Source organism: Lithobates pipiens, unplaced genomic scaffold (assembly GCF_037356315.1).
Source record: "Lithobates pipiens isolate NorthernLeopardFrog02 unplaced genomic scaffold, aLitPip1_a1.2 Scaffold_8, whole genome shotgun sequence".
Lineage (NCBI taxonomy): Eukaryota > Metazoa > Chordata > Amphibia > Anura > Ranidae > Lithobates > Lithobates pipiens.
Window position 1 is genome coordinate 648,725,688 of NW_027507903.1, and position 18,015 is coordinate 648,743,702.

The 18,015-nt window shown below is 45.2% G+C and overlaps 1 protein-coding gene across 1 annotated transcript in view; it reads right to left on the reverse strand.

The window, feature by feature from the left end:
- Window positions 1-18,015, reverse strand: part of LOC143964187 (C-type lectin domain family 4 member E-like) — a 161,343-nt gene that overhangs the window by 127,365 nt on the left and 15,963 nt on the right. The window contains exon 2 of the mRNA XM_077473884.1: window positions 8,843-8,923. Coding sequence (XP_077330010.1) covers window positions 8,843-8,923 — 81 coding nt within the window. The remainder of the gene's footprint in view (window positions 1-8,842; window positions 8,924-18,015) is intronic.

Here is an 18,015-nt window from a genome sequence, read left to right on the forward strand (position 1 = left end):
TGGAGGACTCATTAAAGAGTGTCGTGTGGAAGATGGAAAATGTGTATCTGTCCTGTGGCATTGTGAATATTCATTTCTCCCTCACTGAAGAGCATCTGGTAGATACTAGGAATGGGACTAAGTGCCCTGAAGTATAGAGATGTCTGAAGGAAACTGGGAGGGTTCAGCTGTCCTGGAGAGACATTGTTAGAATAGACCTGAGCTGAAGAACAAAGTGACTGTGTGCTGTTTCTGAAGGATAAGTGCCAGCACTAGCTCTTTCTGAGAAGGCTCCATTCTATTCCCTTTAACTCTTGGCATAAAGACTGTTCAGAGAAGCTTAGCCTAGTCAAGAGTGTCCTCCTGTTGCAATTCACCATGACTTGAGTTTCTCATACCCCCCTCACACCTCTCTATTCCAAGTTTTACTAGCAATAAACTGTACAAAGACATCCCGTAGACCAGTGATGGTGAACCTTGGCACCCAGATGTTTTGGAACTACATTTCCCATGATGTTCATACACTCTGCAGTGTGGTTGAGCATCATGGGAAATGTAGTTCCAAAACATCTGGAGGGACGGGGGGCCCGTGGAACGCAGAATCCCTTGGGGCAGTTGGGGAAAAAAAGGGATAAAGCAGTGCCTTCTAAATGTAGCAGTTAAGACATTTAATGAATTGAGGGAGGAGGTGCCCACTGACCCCGTACCCGGAAGTGATGACACCCTGCTGTGTTCCTGTGCATCGCCAATCCCCGTCCCAGATTTCCAGGAGTGCTGGGCTCCACCAGTGTAACCAGACAAAATAATAGATACAGGGACATTCTAGCCAGCGACACCAGGCACCAGGCAGTTCCCAGGATGGCATGGATGATACTGATATTTATGCTGTTCCAAATCGCTTGTTTGTGAGTGTTCCCATTATAGATTTAATTCATTAAATGTCTTAACTGCTAAACTTAAAAGGCACTGCTTTGTCCCTTTTTTATGTTCCAGAGTTTTCTTCTATCTGTAAGCTGGCAGCCTTCTTGGGATAAGCATTCCTAACAATCTTACATGGACTATATGTCATGGACTTGAATACTTGCCCTATGTACTGATCATATTCCTATATTTTTCTTTGTATAGCCTCACCCAGAGTGCGCCATATTAACCCATTGTTTGGAGGTTGGGAAAACCTTGTTTCAGCTTCACATGTACCTCCTATGTCAAAGACATCCTGTGTCTCTACACTCTCTAATGGGGGCACAGGGTGACCGAGAAATCCAGTCTGATCTGTACTAATCGGACTCACTGTACAGCCATACTGGAATGGGTTGACTCAGAAGTTAGTCAATAGTTCCAGTCCCCCAATGCCGGTATCCACACAGTACCCCAAATATATTGTCCCAAACAGAGCATTACTCACCCAACCAAACTCTGGCCAGCACCGGCAACATCTACAGAGTTCCAGGGAACCGGGGCACCGGGGCAATGGGGCAGTCGGCCCCTCTCCCCAGCAACAAGCAGATGTAGTGAAGCTTGTACTCCCAGCTGAATCGCTGGCAAAAACGTAGAGTGCCGCTGGCCTCTGCCTAGCACCTACAGTTTCTTCTTAGCTTCAGGCAACTGGGGCAGTTGGCCTCTGCCCCACACATACTGATGACAACAATTCCTTGAAGCCAAGAATGGGGATCATGTGGACTGACTATGTGAGTTCATTCTGCCCGACTAATGCATGTCCAGACCAAGTGGAGGTCTGGGACCTTGCTAGTCGACTTTTGATGGGAAATGTGGTGGACTCACCGGGACAGAGGCTTTTGGAGGGGACTGAATGTTGGTCTTTCACATATTGATTATGGGCCCTGGATTTTGGGGGAATGGTGCTCATTGTGAGTTGTATGCCTGGGGATGCTTGAGGTGGTGTTACTTTTGGATTTAGATCTCCCCAAGACACAGACTTTGGGAACCCTTTATATGCCATATTAGATATAGTGACTGATTTATCCTGTTGGAGCACATACTGTTAGATGCTGATGTCATCACCTCTGGCCACCTGTCTGTTGTCTGCTATAATGTAAATAATTCTAGTATGGCTTCTAAGGGCGCGTACACACGGGCGGACTGTTCGCCCAACTTTGTCGGCTGAACAGTGTTTCAGCGGACAGTCCGCTCGTGTGTGGGCTTCAGCGGACAGTTTCAGCGGACAGTCTGACGAACAAAGTTTTTCGGAATTTCCGTAAAACTGTCCGCTGAAACTTGGTTTGAGCGGACAGTCCGCTCGTGTGTAGGCTTGTTCGTCAAACTAAGTTCCGCGCATACTCAGAAAGGATTTACACGCCGAAGGTTGCATTGCAGTGTATAGGACGTCGTTTTCTAGTCCCGTCGTACGTGCCGTTCACGTCATCGCGCACGGTTTCAGCGGACTGTTCGTTCATCGTGTGTGGTCAAGTCCGTTCATGCTAATTTTGAACGGACTGTTTGTCAAACTGTTTGACGAACAAGGTTGGGCGAACAGTCCGCGCGTGTGTACGCGGCCTTAGTCTTTCACCCATTGTTGTTTGTGCTAATTAACTTTCCTATTGTGTGAAGGAGTTCTGTGTTGCTATTTATGATAATGTGTATTGTATAGTTGGTGAGCTAGGAGACGTCAAGGCTTCCCTAAAAGGTCATAGCTCTGAGTCACCTATCTGGTTCAAGGATTAGTTAATTAGCTTGTTAATTATGTTTCTGGTTACAGTTTGTATTGTCATCCTGGTGTATATATTTGTGTGAGATCTCAAATAAAAGAGAGTATTTCTGATGTACCCCAAGACTGGTGTTGTCTGGTTCTTGGGGGTTACTATAGCCAGATCCATTGGTCTTGTGTTTCAGGACTTAGGAAGTGATATACTGACGGAAACACTCAAGAGGAGTGTGGTACGTTCCATCACACCAAGGTTTGCCATGACTGCTCAACGAGATGGAGTAAATGTTGCTTTGTGCCTGGCTGTCTTTACATTGATAGGTCACTGTACTAACTAATCGATGTTAGTGCAGCAATCTCCTCCAATGAGCCCCCCACCAGAACACTCTGATCAGCACTCATAGCCATTTGCTAAAAGTGCTGATCGAAAGCTTGGTTTTCAGCATGGCCATTCAATAAAAGCCATTCGTTAGACCAGCTTCTGCTGGACAGGCTGCTGTACACACATGCTCCCCCCCACTTCAACCTTCCTTTCAGTCATTGGTTGCTTGGACTGCCAGCATCCTAGCAACTGAAGATATGCTTTGCAGGCACACAAACTATCTCCATACAAGCCGCTTTAGGACCTCCCAGCTTCGCCCTCCACTTTCTGCCTTCTAGAGTCTCCCGCTCGGTAAAGGGAACTCTGAAATGCATCTATTTTGTGCTACTAGCTAAACTAATTTAATGGATGGCACCCTGGGCACTTATTCACATCTCCTGTGAGGTGCCCCCAGGTTACCAGGGCTGCAATAGTCAGGATCACTTCCCGCTGGCTGCATGTAATAACACTCGGAGGGCTCTCCTCTGCCCAGCCACCCTTTCAGAAGTTCAGGAGTTGATCCACCTGTGCTTAGACAGCTGCCACCTCCCTGGACCCTGTCAGCTTTTCTACTGCCGCTCCCTGCACCTCTCCTGCTCTCTCTCCTAAGCTGCACACAGATTCAGCTCCCTGCTTCTCTGCAGCAGCAAATCTGACACCAGCTCCTGCTCCCCCACGCACGTGCACATTAGCGACTTCTGGTCCTCTCCTCCTCTTTCTTGAGCTGAGCTGCAGTGGAAGGTAGATCACAACCTCCCCCCTGTCCACTCCAGGCTGCTGCCCTGCCACTGCTTCTACCAGCCCTACTGTCCACACATGCATGAAACTGCCTTCTCTCTTGGACTCCTCCTGTTAGCTAGTCAGTTGAAGAGCAGCACTGCTCCTTACCTGTCCAGAGCTTCTGCTCTGCCACTGCCTTTCCTGACCCTACTGCCGCCAAGGGGATTTAGGGATGGAGAGGATCCGTGCTAGAAGGGGTATTTGAGGATTTGTGCTGGGAGAGGTGAGTGTGCAGATTCATGATGGATTTTTTTTTTGGGGGGGGAGTACGTATTTTAGCTGAAAGAGTAGCATTGCTTGAGGGGGGGATTTTGCTGTCTCCTGACCCATACACTGAATGTAATTTCCTTTCTCTTAGAATGTGTCACACCTGTCTATTGTGAACCTAATCTAGTGCTTCCTTTTTCTCTGTCAACTAAGAGTTGATTTTATCGAATTGATCAATTGTTTTATTATTTCTGCCCTCATATGAGGAGTTGTGACCAAGGCTGTGTGCCGAAACACGTAAGCTGTTTTTTAACCTTACCTATATGTAGCAATAAAGACTATATTTGGATTTTGAAGTTGCTGGCCACATTTCTTTTTGAACACAGGTAAGTAATTCATATGCCTTTGTCTTACAGGGTGTATTTTTTATTTTATTTTTTGCAGAGGGTTTACTTTCTCTTTAAGGCTGCCACATCCCAATTAAAGTATACCCAAAAAAGAAAAAAATGCATGGGATGTAAACCCCTCTCTATGGCAGGATTTTAAAGGCAATACTGGAAATAGTTAAAAAATAAATTTTTTATTACAAAATTACATTTGTTAACCACTTGCTGACCAGCCGCCATCATTATACGGCAGCAGGTTAGCTCATTCCCGCGAATCACCATACTAGTATGTCGGCTCCTTTAAGAGCCATAGAAGACACGCGTGTGCCCATTGCACAGCGGGGGACTCTCATGCGCTCTTGGCGGCAACCATGATTACCACCAGCCACCCATGAACACAGGCACGAGAGCCAGAACAGGAAAATAACAGACAGATCCCCATTCTGTCAGGGGAGGAGAGACAGATCAGCTGTTCCTAGCAATTAGGAATTAGCAGTCTCATCCCCCCATAGTTATAAACACATATGAGGGAACCCACTTAACCCCTTGATCGCCCCTAATGTTAACCCCTTTCCCTGCCAGTGACATTTACACAGTAATCAGTGCATTTTTATAGCTCTGATCGCTGTATAAATGTCAATGGTCCCCAAAAAGTGTCAAAAGTGTCTGATCTGTCCACCATAAAGTCGCAGATCGCCACCATTACTAGTAAAAAAATATTTAAAAAAATTAAAAATGTCATAAATCTATCCCCTATGTGGTATTCGCTTATTGTGATTTTATTTTTTTTTACCAAAAATATGTAGAAGAATATATATCGGCCTAAACTGATGAAGAAATGTGTTGTTTTTTTAATTGGGACATTTACTATAACAAAAAGTAAAAAATATTGGGGTTTTGTTTTTTTCTAAATTGTCGCTCTTTTTTTTTGGTTATAGCACAAAAAATAAAAACTGCAGAGGTGATCAAATACCACTAAAAGAAAGCTCTATTTGTGGGGGGAAAAAGGACATCAATTTGGTTTGGGTACAGCACTGCATGGCCGCGCAATTGTCAGTTAAATTGACGCAGTGCCGTATAAAAACTTACGGGGCTGAAGTGGTTAAAGGTCAGACATTTTTTTTTTTTTAAATACATCAACCATACATTGACCTTTCTCCAGATAAATGGGCTTTTTGTTTAAGACAGATCGTCAATCCATTCTGTTCATTATTGAATTCAGCAACGCATCTGTTAGATAGCTCCTCCATACACTCAACGCATTTCTTGGATAAGAATCCACTTCATCAGGAGTTTCATTGGTGGAGCATTTATATATCAACTAGGTATAAAAATAACATACATAGATGGCAAGCATTGCAATGTCACCTTAAAAAAAAAGGAAATATAATTCCATCATTGCATGTCCCAAATTGTACAAAAGATTAACCAGGGTTACCCGAGCACATGAATGCCAAGAAAGGGAAGAAAGCCAACCACCCTTTGGGAGAAAACACAAGGAGCAAGGCCCTGAAAGAAGGTCATTATAAATGCCCCCTTTTCCCTTTCCTTTCTCTATAGATGTATGTTAAAGCGGAGTTCCACCCAAAGGGGTAACTTCTGCTTCAAGCACTCCTTGTCCCCTTACATGCTACATTTGGCATGCAATTTTTTTTGGGGGGGAGTGGGCAACTTCTTTTTAGTGGGACTTCCTGTCCCACTTCCTTCCTCCTCTTCTCGGCCGCCTAGGCGACTCCTCCTCTCGTCCTAGGTGGCCCCTCCCTGCCAGCAATCTTCTGGGACACAACTTGACTGGCCAATAGCAGAGTGCAGAGTGACTCGCACAAGCGCAGTGCGTGCCCGGCCGTGAAGCCGGAAGCTGTCACGGCCGGGGGCCCATAGTTGCTATGGCGGCCCAGCAGAGACGAGATGGAGAGGAGCGAGGCTCCGGGGCGCCCGCATCGCTGGACTGTGGAGCAGGTAGAAGTCTGTTTATTAAGAGTCAGTGGCTACACTTTTTGTAGCTTCTGACTTTTAATAAACAAAAAAACGGGGGGAACTCCGCTTTAAAGAATGCTTATATGCTGAATTATCGTTTTATCTTTTGGAAAGATCCCTCACTATATTAGACCCCCTCCAATTGGGGAAAACCTTATCAATGCCTCAAAATTGCAGCAGTGACGGCTCCCTATCATGTACAATCTTAACATGCAGAGAAACACTGAGTTTAGTGAAACCATTCCTAATATTGGTCATATGTTCTGCGGTGTGTATCTCAGTAATCATTTAGTGCGACCAACATAATAAAACCCACAGCACAATAAATGTACATGAGTTGTATTACAGGTGATGAACTCATCAATAGTGAAAGCATCACCAGCAACCTGATAAATAAATGAAGCACAACCCCGTTACAAATTTTGACAGTTGTACAACATAAGCATTTCCTGCATGAGAAAAATCCCGACTTATCAAAATGTAATTTTTGTTGCCTGGGTAGATCTAGTATCTTCTTAACCACCCTATCACCAAAGTTAGAGGCCAATTTTACCTCAATTTTACCTCATTCAATAACAATAACAAGTCTTTAGTATCCTTCAGATAAGCCTTAGTGGATAATACACTAGGTTGTGTATATGTAGGGATGTGTAAATGATGGAATATATCATTTGAGTAAAGTTGAATTGGATCATAAGTTGAGTTGAGTTGAATATATTAAATCTAGGATTAAAATGCGCCCCCCCCCCCTAAATGCCTTTTAGTTATATTAGGAACGTTGCCATGCCATGCAGCCAATCCCAGGATAAAGTCAAGATGACGAAATGCATTGACCCGTGGATGTACGGCAACTAGTAGAGACTTTGGTACAACGAGAGATGCTCTAGCTGTATCTGAGGTGTGGTGAGATATCGCTGGCTGGATTTTTTTATGTTTGGCTGCTACAGTGCTCTGGTTCTTACATTCTCTATGCTTATGTTATTTATTTACCTTGTAAGTGCAATATTTGAAGGTTTTATCTAAATAAATATATCAGTGTGTATGGCATTATCACACTAGTGGAGCTCTTTTTTTTATCTTCACCCATGTGACTGGATCCACCCGTTTACACCAAGTGTGGATAACTGCACTGCTGCCAAACCTGCGAGTGTAATGCCGCGTACACACGATCAGACTTTTTGACAGCAAAGGTCCGGAACGAGTCCGTCGGACAATTCGATCGTGTGTGTGGGCTCCATCAGACCTTTGCTTGCCAAAAATCCGGTGGACTTTAGAAATAGAACATGTTTTACATTTTCCCACCTGAAGTCCGCCGGACCGAGAAATCCATTCGTGTGTATGCTAGTCCGCTGGACAAAAACCGACGCTAGGGCAGCTTTTGGCTACTGGCTATGAACTTCCTTATTCTAGTCCAGTAGTACGTCATCACGTTCAAATCCGTCGGACTTTGGTGTGATTGTGTGTGGCCAAGTCCGTTCATTCAGAAAGTCCGTCAGAACTCCGCTGAAAGTCCGTTGGAAAGACCGTCGGACCTAGTCCCTCGAAAAGTCCGGTCGTGTGTACGCGGCATAAGGCAACTTTTTTTGGCGAGTTCAAAACTGGCGGGGAGTGGTGCTTGTGACACACATGGTGTGGTTTGAAGACTTTGTCACCCTTTGGAAGATCGCATTTCCTTTACCATCATTGACTGTTTATGGACTTATTTTCACTGAAATTCCATATTTGTCACTTCTCTGTGTCTGCTTTTAACACTGCTTATCACAGGGCTTTTATGTGATTTTTATGATTATTTGGTAGAAGTGCATTGGATTTGCATTCATTTAGGGTCAATTAATTCATTTTTATTTTTGTTCTTTGATGCAGCAGTCAACAAGTGATTTTGTTTAATCATTCATTTAGTTTTTTTACATTATATTCTTTTTATACCTAGCTAGATATATAAATGCTCCACCAATGAAACTCCTGATGAAGTGGATTCTTATCCAAGAAGCACATTGAGTATATGGAGGAGCTATCTAACAGATGTATTGCTGAATTCAATATTCAATAGAATTGTACACGATCAGTTTTCTGGGGAAAAGTCAACATATGGTTAATGTATTTTTTTTTTTTTTAAATGTCTGTCCTTTTACAAATGTAATTTTTTACACAAACTTTATTTTTTAACCATATTTGCAGTACTGCCTTTAAAATCCCGCCATAGATAGGGGTTTACACCTCATGCCTTGCTGTAGCTCTAGTCACTTGTACTGAGTTAATGTAATATTCGGATGTCACTGAGTTGTACAAATTTCTCCATAACCTTCATCAAATAAAAAATATCACATTTAGGTATTGGACTTCATACACCAATAATTGGACCAATAAGAAGCTCTCTTTCATCGGCTTACAGTATGTGCTCCAGACAAAAAGAGCACTTCCTAATAGAGCCAAGACTACAAAACAGTAAAATGTAAATGTGCTATAAATGGAGGTGTGACTCCAGCTCACCTTTAGCTTTTGCACCTTTCTTCTTTCCCTGTAGATCAAGATCACTCAAACTGATGTATATACCTTCCTTGCCAGAGTTCTCTGAGGACAAACATAGATGTGAAACAGAGCATTGTTTGCAAACAGTGTGGTTTTGTCAGGAACCATGAAACAGACAGAGACAGAAGTACAATCAAATCACACTTGTTTATTAATAAAAATAAAAAGGTAAATAGAAAAAGCGTAGTCAAGCATAGCCAGAGTCTAGTAGCCAGATCGGGTAGTCAGCCAGTCCAAAGTTCATAAACCAGATCGGGTAATCAGCCAGTTCAGACGTCAGGGATCCAAGGAGAGCAACTGAAAGCAGGATAGAAGCCAGGAGGAATGTCAGCAAGCCAGTCTTGAAACAAACAGCAGGAGATGGTTCCTAGTGATGTGACCAATGCAAAGGCAAAGGAAAGAGTGAGCTGGAAGGCTTTAAATAGGCAGGTCAGACGAGCATCATCGGGAACAGCTGGTAACTGTGGAAAGAGAAGAGAGCTGAAAATTAGCCGACAGCTGAGCGGCCAGCCCAGAGGAGGAAGGGCTAAGCCAGCCCTGACAGTACCCCCCCCCCCCCCCCAATGACCCCTCTCCCTCGGAGGGCCACCGAGCTTGAGGGGAAACCGTCTATGTAACTCGCGGAGGAGGACAGGGGCATGTACGTCAGAGGATGAAACCCAGGAGTGTTCCTCCGGACTGTACCCCTTCCAATGCACCAGGTACTGTATGCGCCAACGGAACCTACGGGAGTCAACAATGGATAGTACCTCATACTCCTCATGGTTCTAAACCTGAATAGGGTGAGGACGTGGCACCGAGGTGGTAAATCGGTTACAGACCAACGGTTTCAATAAGGAGACATGAAACACATTTGAGATGTGCATACTAGGAGGAAGGTCCAACGCGTAAGCTACTGGGTTCATCCTGCGAAGGATACGGAAAGGCCCAATAAACCGAGGTGCAAACTTCAGTGAGGGAACACGAAGCCGGAGGTTGTGAGAGGACAGCCAGACCCTGTCCCCAACCTGGTTGGAAGGCGCAGGCAGGCGTCTGCGGTCAGCATGGAGTCTGCACCTATCATTAGCATGACGCAAAGCCTCCTGGACTTGTACCCAAGTGGAACGATGACCACGGAGATGCTCTTTTAATGCAGGAATACTCTGCGGAACAAACGAGTCAGGCAACATAATTCGCCATAAATGGAGACAATCGGGAAGCAGAATTCAAGGCACTGTTGTGAGCAAATTCTGCCCAAGGTAATTGGTCAGACCAGTTGTTATGATGGTCAAAAATATAGCAATGTAGGAATTGCTCCAAGGACTGATTGACTCGTTCTGCGGCCCCATTAGACTGTGGGTGATACGCAGAAGAAAACGTAAGCTGGATTCCCAACTGTGCACAAAAGGCTCGCCAGAACTGGGAGACAATCTGACAGCCCCTATACGAGACAATCACCTTGGGTAGCCCATGTAAGCAAAAGATCTCCTGAGCAAAAATGGAAGCCAGTTCGTTAGAGGTGGGCAACTTCTTAAGTGGAATATAATGACACGTCTTTGAGAACCAGTCAACCACCATAAGGATAACAGTGTTGCCTTTGGAGTTGGGCAACTCCACAATGAAATCCATAGACAGGTGAGTCCAGGGCCTCTCTCCATTGGGTATTGGTTGTAGGAGGCCCACTGGAAGGTGTCATGGAGTCTTACTCTGAGCACACACGGGACAGGCAGCTACGAAGGCAGTAACAGCCCGTAGACTAGGCCACCAGAATTATTGGGAGATGGCCCAAATGAGTTGATTCTTTCCAGGATGGCTAGCTGCCTTGGGAGAATGGTAAGTCTGGAGCACTGAAGTACGGACACTCTCTGGGACAAAGCAGCGGTCACAAGGTTTATCAGGAGGAGCATGGACCTGAGCAGCAAGAATGTTGTCTCCCAAAGAAGAAGTAAGACTGGTGTGAACCGTAGCCAAGATACGATCAGGAGGAATCATAGGAACCGGCACCGACTCCGACTTGGAAGTGAAGGAAAATTGTCGTGACAAGGCATCAGCCCTTACATTCTTAGTACCGGGTAAGAATGAGACAATGTAATTAAAGCTCGACAAGAAAAGAGCCCATTGCGCCCTTCTGCAAGAGAGTCGCTTAGCCTCACACAAGAATGTAAGATTCTTATGATCAGTAAGAATAAGGGCACAGTGGTACCTTCAAGGAGATGTCTCCATTCTTTCAGGGCTAAAATGATCACCAACAGCTCTCTGTCACCAATCTCATAATTGCATTCAGCAGGTGACAATTTCTTGGAAAAGTAATCACACGGATGCATAGCGCTCTCAGTTAGGACGTTGAGATAGAAGGGCGCCAACTCCAGTCTCAGAAGCATCAACTTCTAGGATAAAAGGCAACGTAGGATCAGGATGTGCCAACACAGGAGCAGAAACAAAGGTAGCCTTGAGAGTCTCAAAGGCCTTAATGGACTCCGGAGACCAACTCTGTGGGTTACCGTCCTTTCTGCTCATATCAGTCAGAGGCTTGACCAGAGACAAGAAGTTATGAATAAACTTCCGATAGTAGTTGGCAAAGCCCAGGAAATGCTGCAGAGGACGTAAATCCATGGGTCGAGGCCACTGTAGGACTGCCGATAGTTTCTCTGGGTCCATCGAAAAACCAGCAGTGGAAATGACATAGCCCAGGAATGTAACCTGTTCACGATGGAACTCGCACTTCTCTATTTTACAATAGAGATTGTTCTCCTTTAGTTTCTGAAGTGCACGACAGACATCTGTGTGGTGGTTCTCCAGGGACATGGAAAATATGAGGATATCATCGAGATAAACCACCACACACAATTGCAACAAATCTCGGTGGACATTGTTAATAAATTCCTGGAAAACTGCCGGGGTGTTACAAAGGCCAAATAGGCATTACCAGATATTCATAATGGCCTGTTCTGGTATTAAACGCAGTTTTCCACTCGTCGCCCTCCTTAATATGCACAAGATTGTATGCCCCTCTCAGGTCAAGCTTTGTGAAAACCGTTGCTCCCTTGAGGCGGTCAAATAATTCTGTAATCAATGGAATTGGGTAGGCATTCTTAATCGTGACACGATTGAGACCCCTATAATCTATACAAGGTCTCAGTTCAGCGCTCTCCTTTTTCACAAAGAAGAAACCAGCACCAGCAGGAGACGACGACCTGTGGATGAAACCTCGAGAAAATGCGTCAGCAACATACTCCTCCATGGCCTTATCCTCCAAGACCGACAAAGGGTAAACCCGGCGACGAGGAGGTATGGCACCAGGTTGAAGGTCAATTGTGCAATCATAAGGCTGGTGTGGAGGCAAACTACTGGCTTGACCTTTATTAAAGACATCGCCAAAATCACGGTACTCCTCCGGCAGGGAGGGGAGTGAAGCGGTGCACAGGACCTTGGATACCTTCAGGAAGCATGTCTCACTGCATTGTGGTGACCAGGAGAGAACCTCAGCATGGAGCCAATCAAAAGAGGGGTTGTGCCTCTGTAACCAAGGATAACCAATAACCAGCGGAAATCTGGGTGAGGAAATGACTTGGAATTGGATTATCTCATGGTGAAGAGCCCCTACGGCCATGGACAATGGAACTGTCTCATGAGACACATGGGCAGGCTGTAAAGGTCTCCTGTCAAGAGCCTCAATGGCAAGTGGAGTGTCTCACAGCTGCAGCAGAATTGAGTGCTGCAAAACAAATGCAGCATCAATGAACAGGCCTGCAGCCCCAGAGTCAATTAGCGCCTGTATCTCGATGGATGCCCAAGAAAGGGTGACCAAAACCAGGGGCTTATCCTTCTGGATAACCTGGGATGAAACAACGTCACTTAAGGTCTGTCCATGACAGGACCTCAAGGTTCGGGCGTTGCCTGGACCGGTAGGACAAGACTTCAAAAAGTGACCTGTCTGGCCACAATCTCTCCCTCCTCCTAAAGGCTCTCTCATCCGCAGAGAGACACGTGAAGCCCAGGTGCATGGGTTCATCTTTACTGATCAACTCGGTACCAGGAGGCATGGGAGGTGAGGGAGGCATGGGTGGGACTACAAAGCTTGGAGGCAAACATACAGGAGGCTTCCGCAAGCGCTCCTTAAGAGAAAGTCTTTCTCTGAGTCTGGAGTCAATTAGGATGCCAAACGAGATCAAGCTCTCCAACCCAGTGGGTATATCTCAGGCTGCTATCTCATCCTTGATGGAATCCTAGAGACCATGAGAAAAAACAGCCACGAGGGCTTCATTGTTCCAAGCAACCTCTGCTGCCAGAGTACGGAATTCAATGGCGTAGTCGGCAACAGTTCTCGTACTCTGTTTGATGGACATGAGGCACTTGGCAGCAGAAGCGGAGTGTGCGGGAACATCAAAAACCCTTTTAACCACTTCCCGACCAGCGCACGACGATGTACGTCGACAGAATGGCACGGGCAGGCATATTGGCGTACATGTACGTCCAATATTCGTTGCCGCCGTGCCATCGGGAGCGCGCCGCCGGCGGCGCGCTCCCGCGCTGGTCGGGACCCCCGTGAGTCCGGTCGCGGGACCCGCGGACTCGATCGCCGCGGGCATCCCCGCGATCGTCTCACGGAGCGGCCGAATGGAGGAAATGCTGTATAAACAACATTTTCCCATTCTGCCTAGCAACTAGTGACGCTGATCTCTGCTCCATGTGATTGGAGCAGAGATCAGTGTACACTAAATGAAAGCCCAACCCCCCCACAGTTAGTAACACACCCCTAGGAACACTTAACCCCTACACTGCCACCCACAGGTTAACCCTTTCACTGCCAGTGTCATTTACACAGGAATCACTGCATTTATATAGCAGTGATTACTGTATAAATGACAATGGTCCCAAAAATGTGTCAAAAATGTCCGATGGGTCCCCGACAATGTCGCAGTCACAATAAAAATCGCAGATCGCCGCCATTACTAGTAAAAAAAAAAAAAAAAAAAATTATTAATAAAAATGCTATAAAACTATCCATATTTTGTAAACGCTATAACTTTTGCGCAAACCAATCAATAATCGCTTATTGCGATTTTTTTTTACCAAAAATATGTAGAAGAATACGTATCGGCCTAAATTGAGGGAAAAAAATGTTTTTTTATATATTTTTGGGGGATATTTATTATAACAAAAAGTAAAAAATAATGCGTTTTTTTCAAAATTGTCGCTCTATTTTTGTTTATAGCGCAAAAAATAAAAACCGCAGGGGTGATCAAATACCACCAAAAGAAAGCTCTATTTCTGGGAAAAAAAGGACGTCAATTTTGTTTGGGAGCCACGTCGCACGACCGCGCAATTGTCAGTTAAAGCGACGCAGTGCCGAATCGCAAAAAGTGGTCTGGTCTTTGACCAGCAAATTGGTCCGGTCTGAAAGTGGTTAAAGGAGGCCACAAACTGAGGGTAACTCAAGACAACAGGTTTTTACGTCTCCCATAGAGGGTTAGCCCAGGCCAAGGCTCTCTCAGAAAGCAAAGATATCACGAAACCTACTTTGCTTCTGTCCATGGGAAACGCCTGGGGCAGCATTTCGAAGTATATCTCAACCTGATTGAGAAACCCTCTGCATTGAACTGGATCACCCCCAAATCGCTGGGGAAGCGGAGCATAACCAGACATACCTCCTCTAGAGGTAATACTCGAGGCAGGTGCCTGCACAGAGACTGGTGCAGCGGCAGGGACGGCATGTGACTCAGGTTGTACTGGAGCAGCCATTGTGGGGGATTCCAGGTGAGCTGTGTGATTCAGGAGCGTTTGTAACGCCATGGCAAACTTATCCATGTGGTGATCTTGCTCATCCAATCTGGAAAAAATATTCCCAACAAGTGGATTGACTATCTCCCGAATTCATAGCCTTCGCGTACTGTCAGGAACCATGAAACAGACAGAGACAGAAGTACAATCAAATCACACTTGTTTATTAATAAAAAATAAAAAGGTAAATAGAAAAAGCGCAGTCAAGCATAGCCAGAGTCCAGTAGTCAGATCGGTTAGTCAGCCAGTCCAAAGTTCATAAACCAGATCGGGTAATCGGCCAGTCCAGACATCAGGGATCCAAGGAGAGCAACTGCAAGCAGGATAAGAAGCCAGGAGGGAAGTCAGCAAGCCAGTTAAGAAACAAACAGCAGGAGATGGTTCCTAGTGATGTGACAAACGCGAAGGCAAAGGAAAGAGTGAGCTGGAAGGCTTTAAATAGGCAGGTCAGGCGAGCATCATCGGGAACAGCTGGTAACTGTGGAAAGAGAAGAGAGCTGGCAATTAGCCAACAGCTGAGCGGCCAGCCCAAAGGAGGAAGGGCTAAGCCAACCCTGACAGGTTTACTGTGTACATTTGTAAAACTAGGAGGTGGAGAGATATGGAAACCCAAGACTTACAAATCCATTGAATATGGCATTGAAATGAATTGTTTTAATCCATGACCCAAAATTAGGTTCTGTTTTACCAAGTAAGCATATGCAATATTTAAAAGGGCCCCTAGTGTTGGGAACAGAATGGCACCTAGTAAGAACTAAAACACAACTTATGCCCCATACACATGGTCAGACATTCTGACCACAAAATACGTCAGATTTTTTCCAACGGATTATGGCTACAACTTGTCTTGCATACACATGGTCACACAAAGTTGTCAGAAAATCTGATCGTTCAGAACAAGGTGAGGTGCAAAACATATGAGGGGACTATGTAGAGGCCAGTAGCCAATAGCTTTCATCTCCAATTTTTTTCTGAGCATTCGTGGCACTTTGTGCGTCGGAATTCTCAACACACGATCGGAAAAAGTCAGATCGGATTATTTTAGATCCAGCTCTCAACTTTTTCCGTCGGAAATTCCGACAGAAAAAGTCAGAGCGCACACACGAATCGGATTTTCCGACAACATAATCTGATCAGACTTTTTTTGTCTGAGGAAATGTAAATGTCTCACGTGTGAATTTATTAAACAAGGTCAGGATGTTTTTGTACTTGGGGCAGTGGACAGATAGCACTGGACCCTAGGGTTGTCCTATTCTAGTGCCACACAATCTTTGTTTTTTTGTGTAAAACAATATATCTAACAAGTTAAAAGTCCAGATACAATTTTATTCCAATGTAAGGTGAGATAGAGGATCACATGGGAAAGCCGACTCATTTTGGGTGCCCATCTTTGCTCCGGTTCATCAGAGCTTAAAGATAGGACAACTATGCATATTGAGTACGTTTAGCGTGCTCAGATAAAGGAGCAAGTCATCCACAAAGAGGCACAATTTTTGCTGTCTATCAACAAGTTCAACACACTGTATGGCGTCATTGGACCTAAGGGGCACCACTAAATGTTCCATTGTGAGAATATATGGTAGTAGGGGGGACACCCCTGGTGCGTTCCATTGGTAATGGGTATGGGACCTGAAAGTAGGCCGTTGATCTTAATTCTATCACTGGGACAAATGTATAATGCTCAATTTTTATGAATGAATTACAAAAAACCTATCTGTTCTAAGGAGGCCACTAAGAACTTCTGATCAAGGCGGTCAAACTCCTTCTTGGTATCCAGGGCTATTCGGCACATTGGGTTTTTATATAGTTGGGAGTGGGTAATCAACAAAAGTGTTTTGATCATGTTGCCACAAGCTTCTTGAGAGAGGACAAACCCTACCTGATCAGGGTTTAGGATAGAAGGTCTGAGGTGCTTTAGTCAATAAGCTAGTAATTTAGCATAAATGTTTAGGTTAGCAATAGTTAAAGAAATTGACCTGTAGCTGAAACATTGGGTTGGATATTTTTGATCTTTTGGTATTAAAATGATGTCAGGCTTCTGGGCTTGACACGGGAATTAACAAGAATCTGAGAGGACGTTAAATGCGCTGCTTAATATGGGAGCCAGTGAATACTTGAGTAGCTTATAGAAAGCATTAGAATAGCCATAGGGGCCAGGGCTTTTACTTGAAGGTAGAGACTTTATGATGTGGATGATTTCCTCTGTAGAGAAAGGGTCTAACAATGACAGCTATCTGTTCATCTATTTGTGGAAAGGCAGTACGGGCAATGTAATCCAAAAGCAGTGTCTAGTCAGTTCCACCCAAAGTGGAAGGTAAAGGGTTATGAATCTTATAGAGATGAGATTAATAAGTATGAAGCGCAGATGCTATGACTTTAGTAGAATATACCATGCCCTTCCTAGGGTGATGTACTTTTGGAAAATAGGTTGTTGTAAGTTTGGCTCTAATGGACCTAGCGAGGGGCCAGCCAAACTTGTTGCCATTAGGGATGAGCTTGGTGTTCGAGACAAATGCATGTGGGCCGTTCCGCGCCATATTCGTGTGGCGCTCATGGCCCACAATGCACTGCAGCATCACAGTGCATTGCTGGCTGATGATTGGCCAAGCATGCACTGTGACTCGCATGCTTGGCCAATCACAGTGCCGGCAGCGAGGAGAGCCACAATTGGCCACAGGCATATAGCTCAGGCAGTTTAGTACATGCCCCACACTATACAAGGCCGCCAGTGCTGCGGCCTTGTGTAGTGTGTTGAGGCGTCCACAGAGACAAGGATAGGCAGGAACAGTGTCTACATTTCTTGTGAACCTAGAGCAGTTATAGTCGGTGTATTGTGCCTCCTGCACAGTATAAGCCTGAAGCTACCCCAATTGCTTGTGTTGTTCTGGTCCTATATCACATGCAGCTGTAGCAGTTACAGTCAGTGTATTGTGCCCCCTGCACAGTATAAACCTAAAGCTACCCCCAATTGCTTGTGTTGTTCTGATCCTATACCACAGGCAGCTGCAGCAGTTACAGTCGGTGTATTGTGCCCCCTGCACAGAGTACACCTGAAGCTACCCCCAATTGCTTGGTTTGTTCTGGTCCTATATCACAGGCAGCTGCAGCAGTTACAGTCAGTGTATTGTGCCCCCTGCACAGTATAATCCTGAAACTACCCCCAATTGCTACTCCCACCAGCAGACAGTCTGGGCCCTTGTACACACGGTTGGATAATCTGTCAGAATGAGTCTTATCAGACCGTGTCATCAGATAATCCGACTGTGTGTGGTATGCATCGGACTGATTCCGTCAGAATCTCCGTCCGACCCAATTTTCCAACATGTTGGAAATATTTCCCGACCAACTGGGCCGGACGGACCTAATCCGATCAT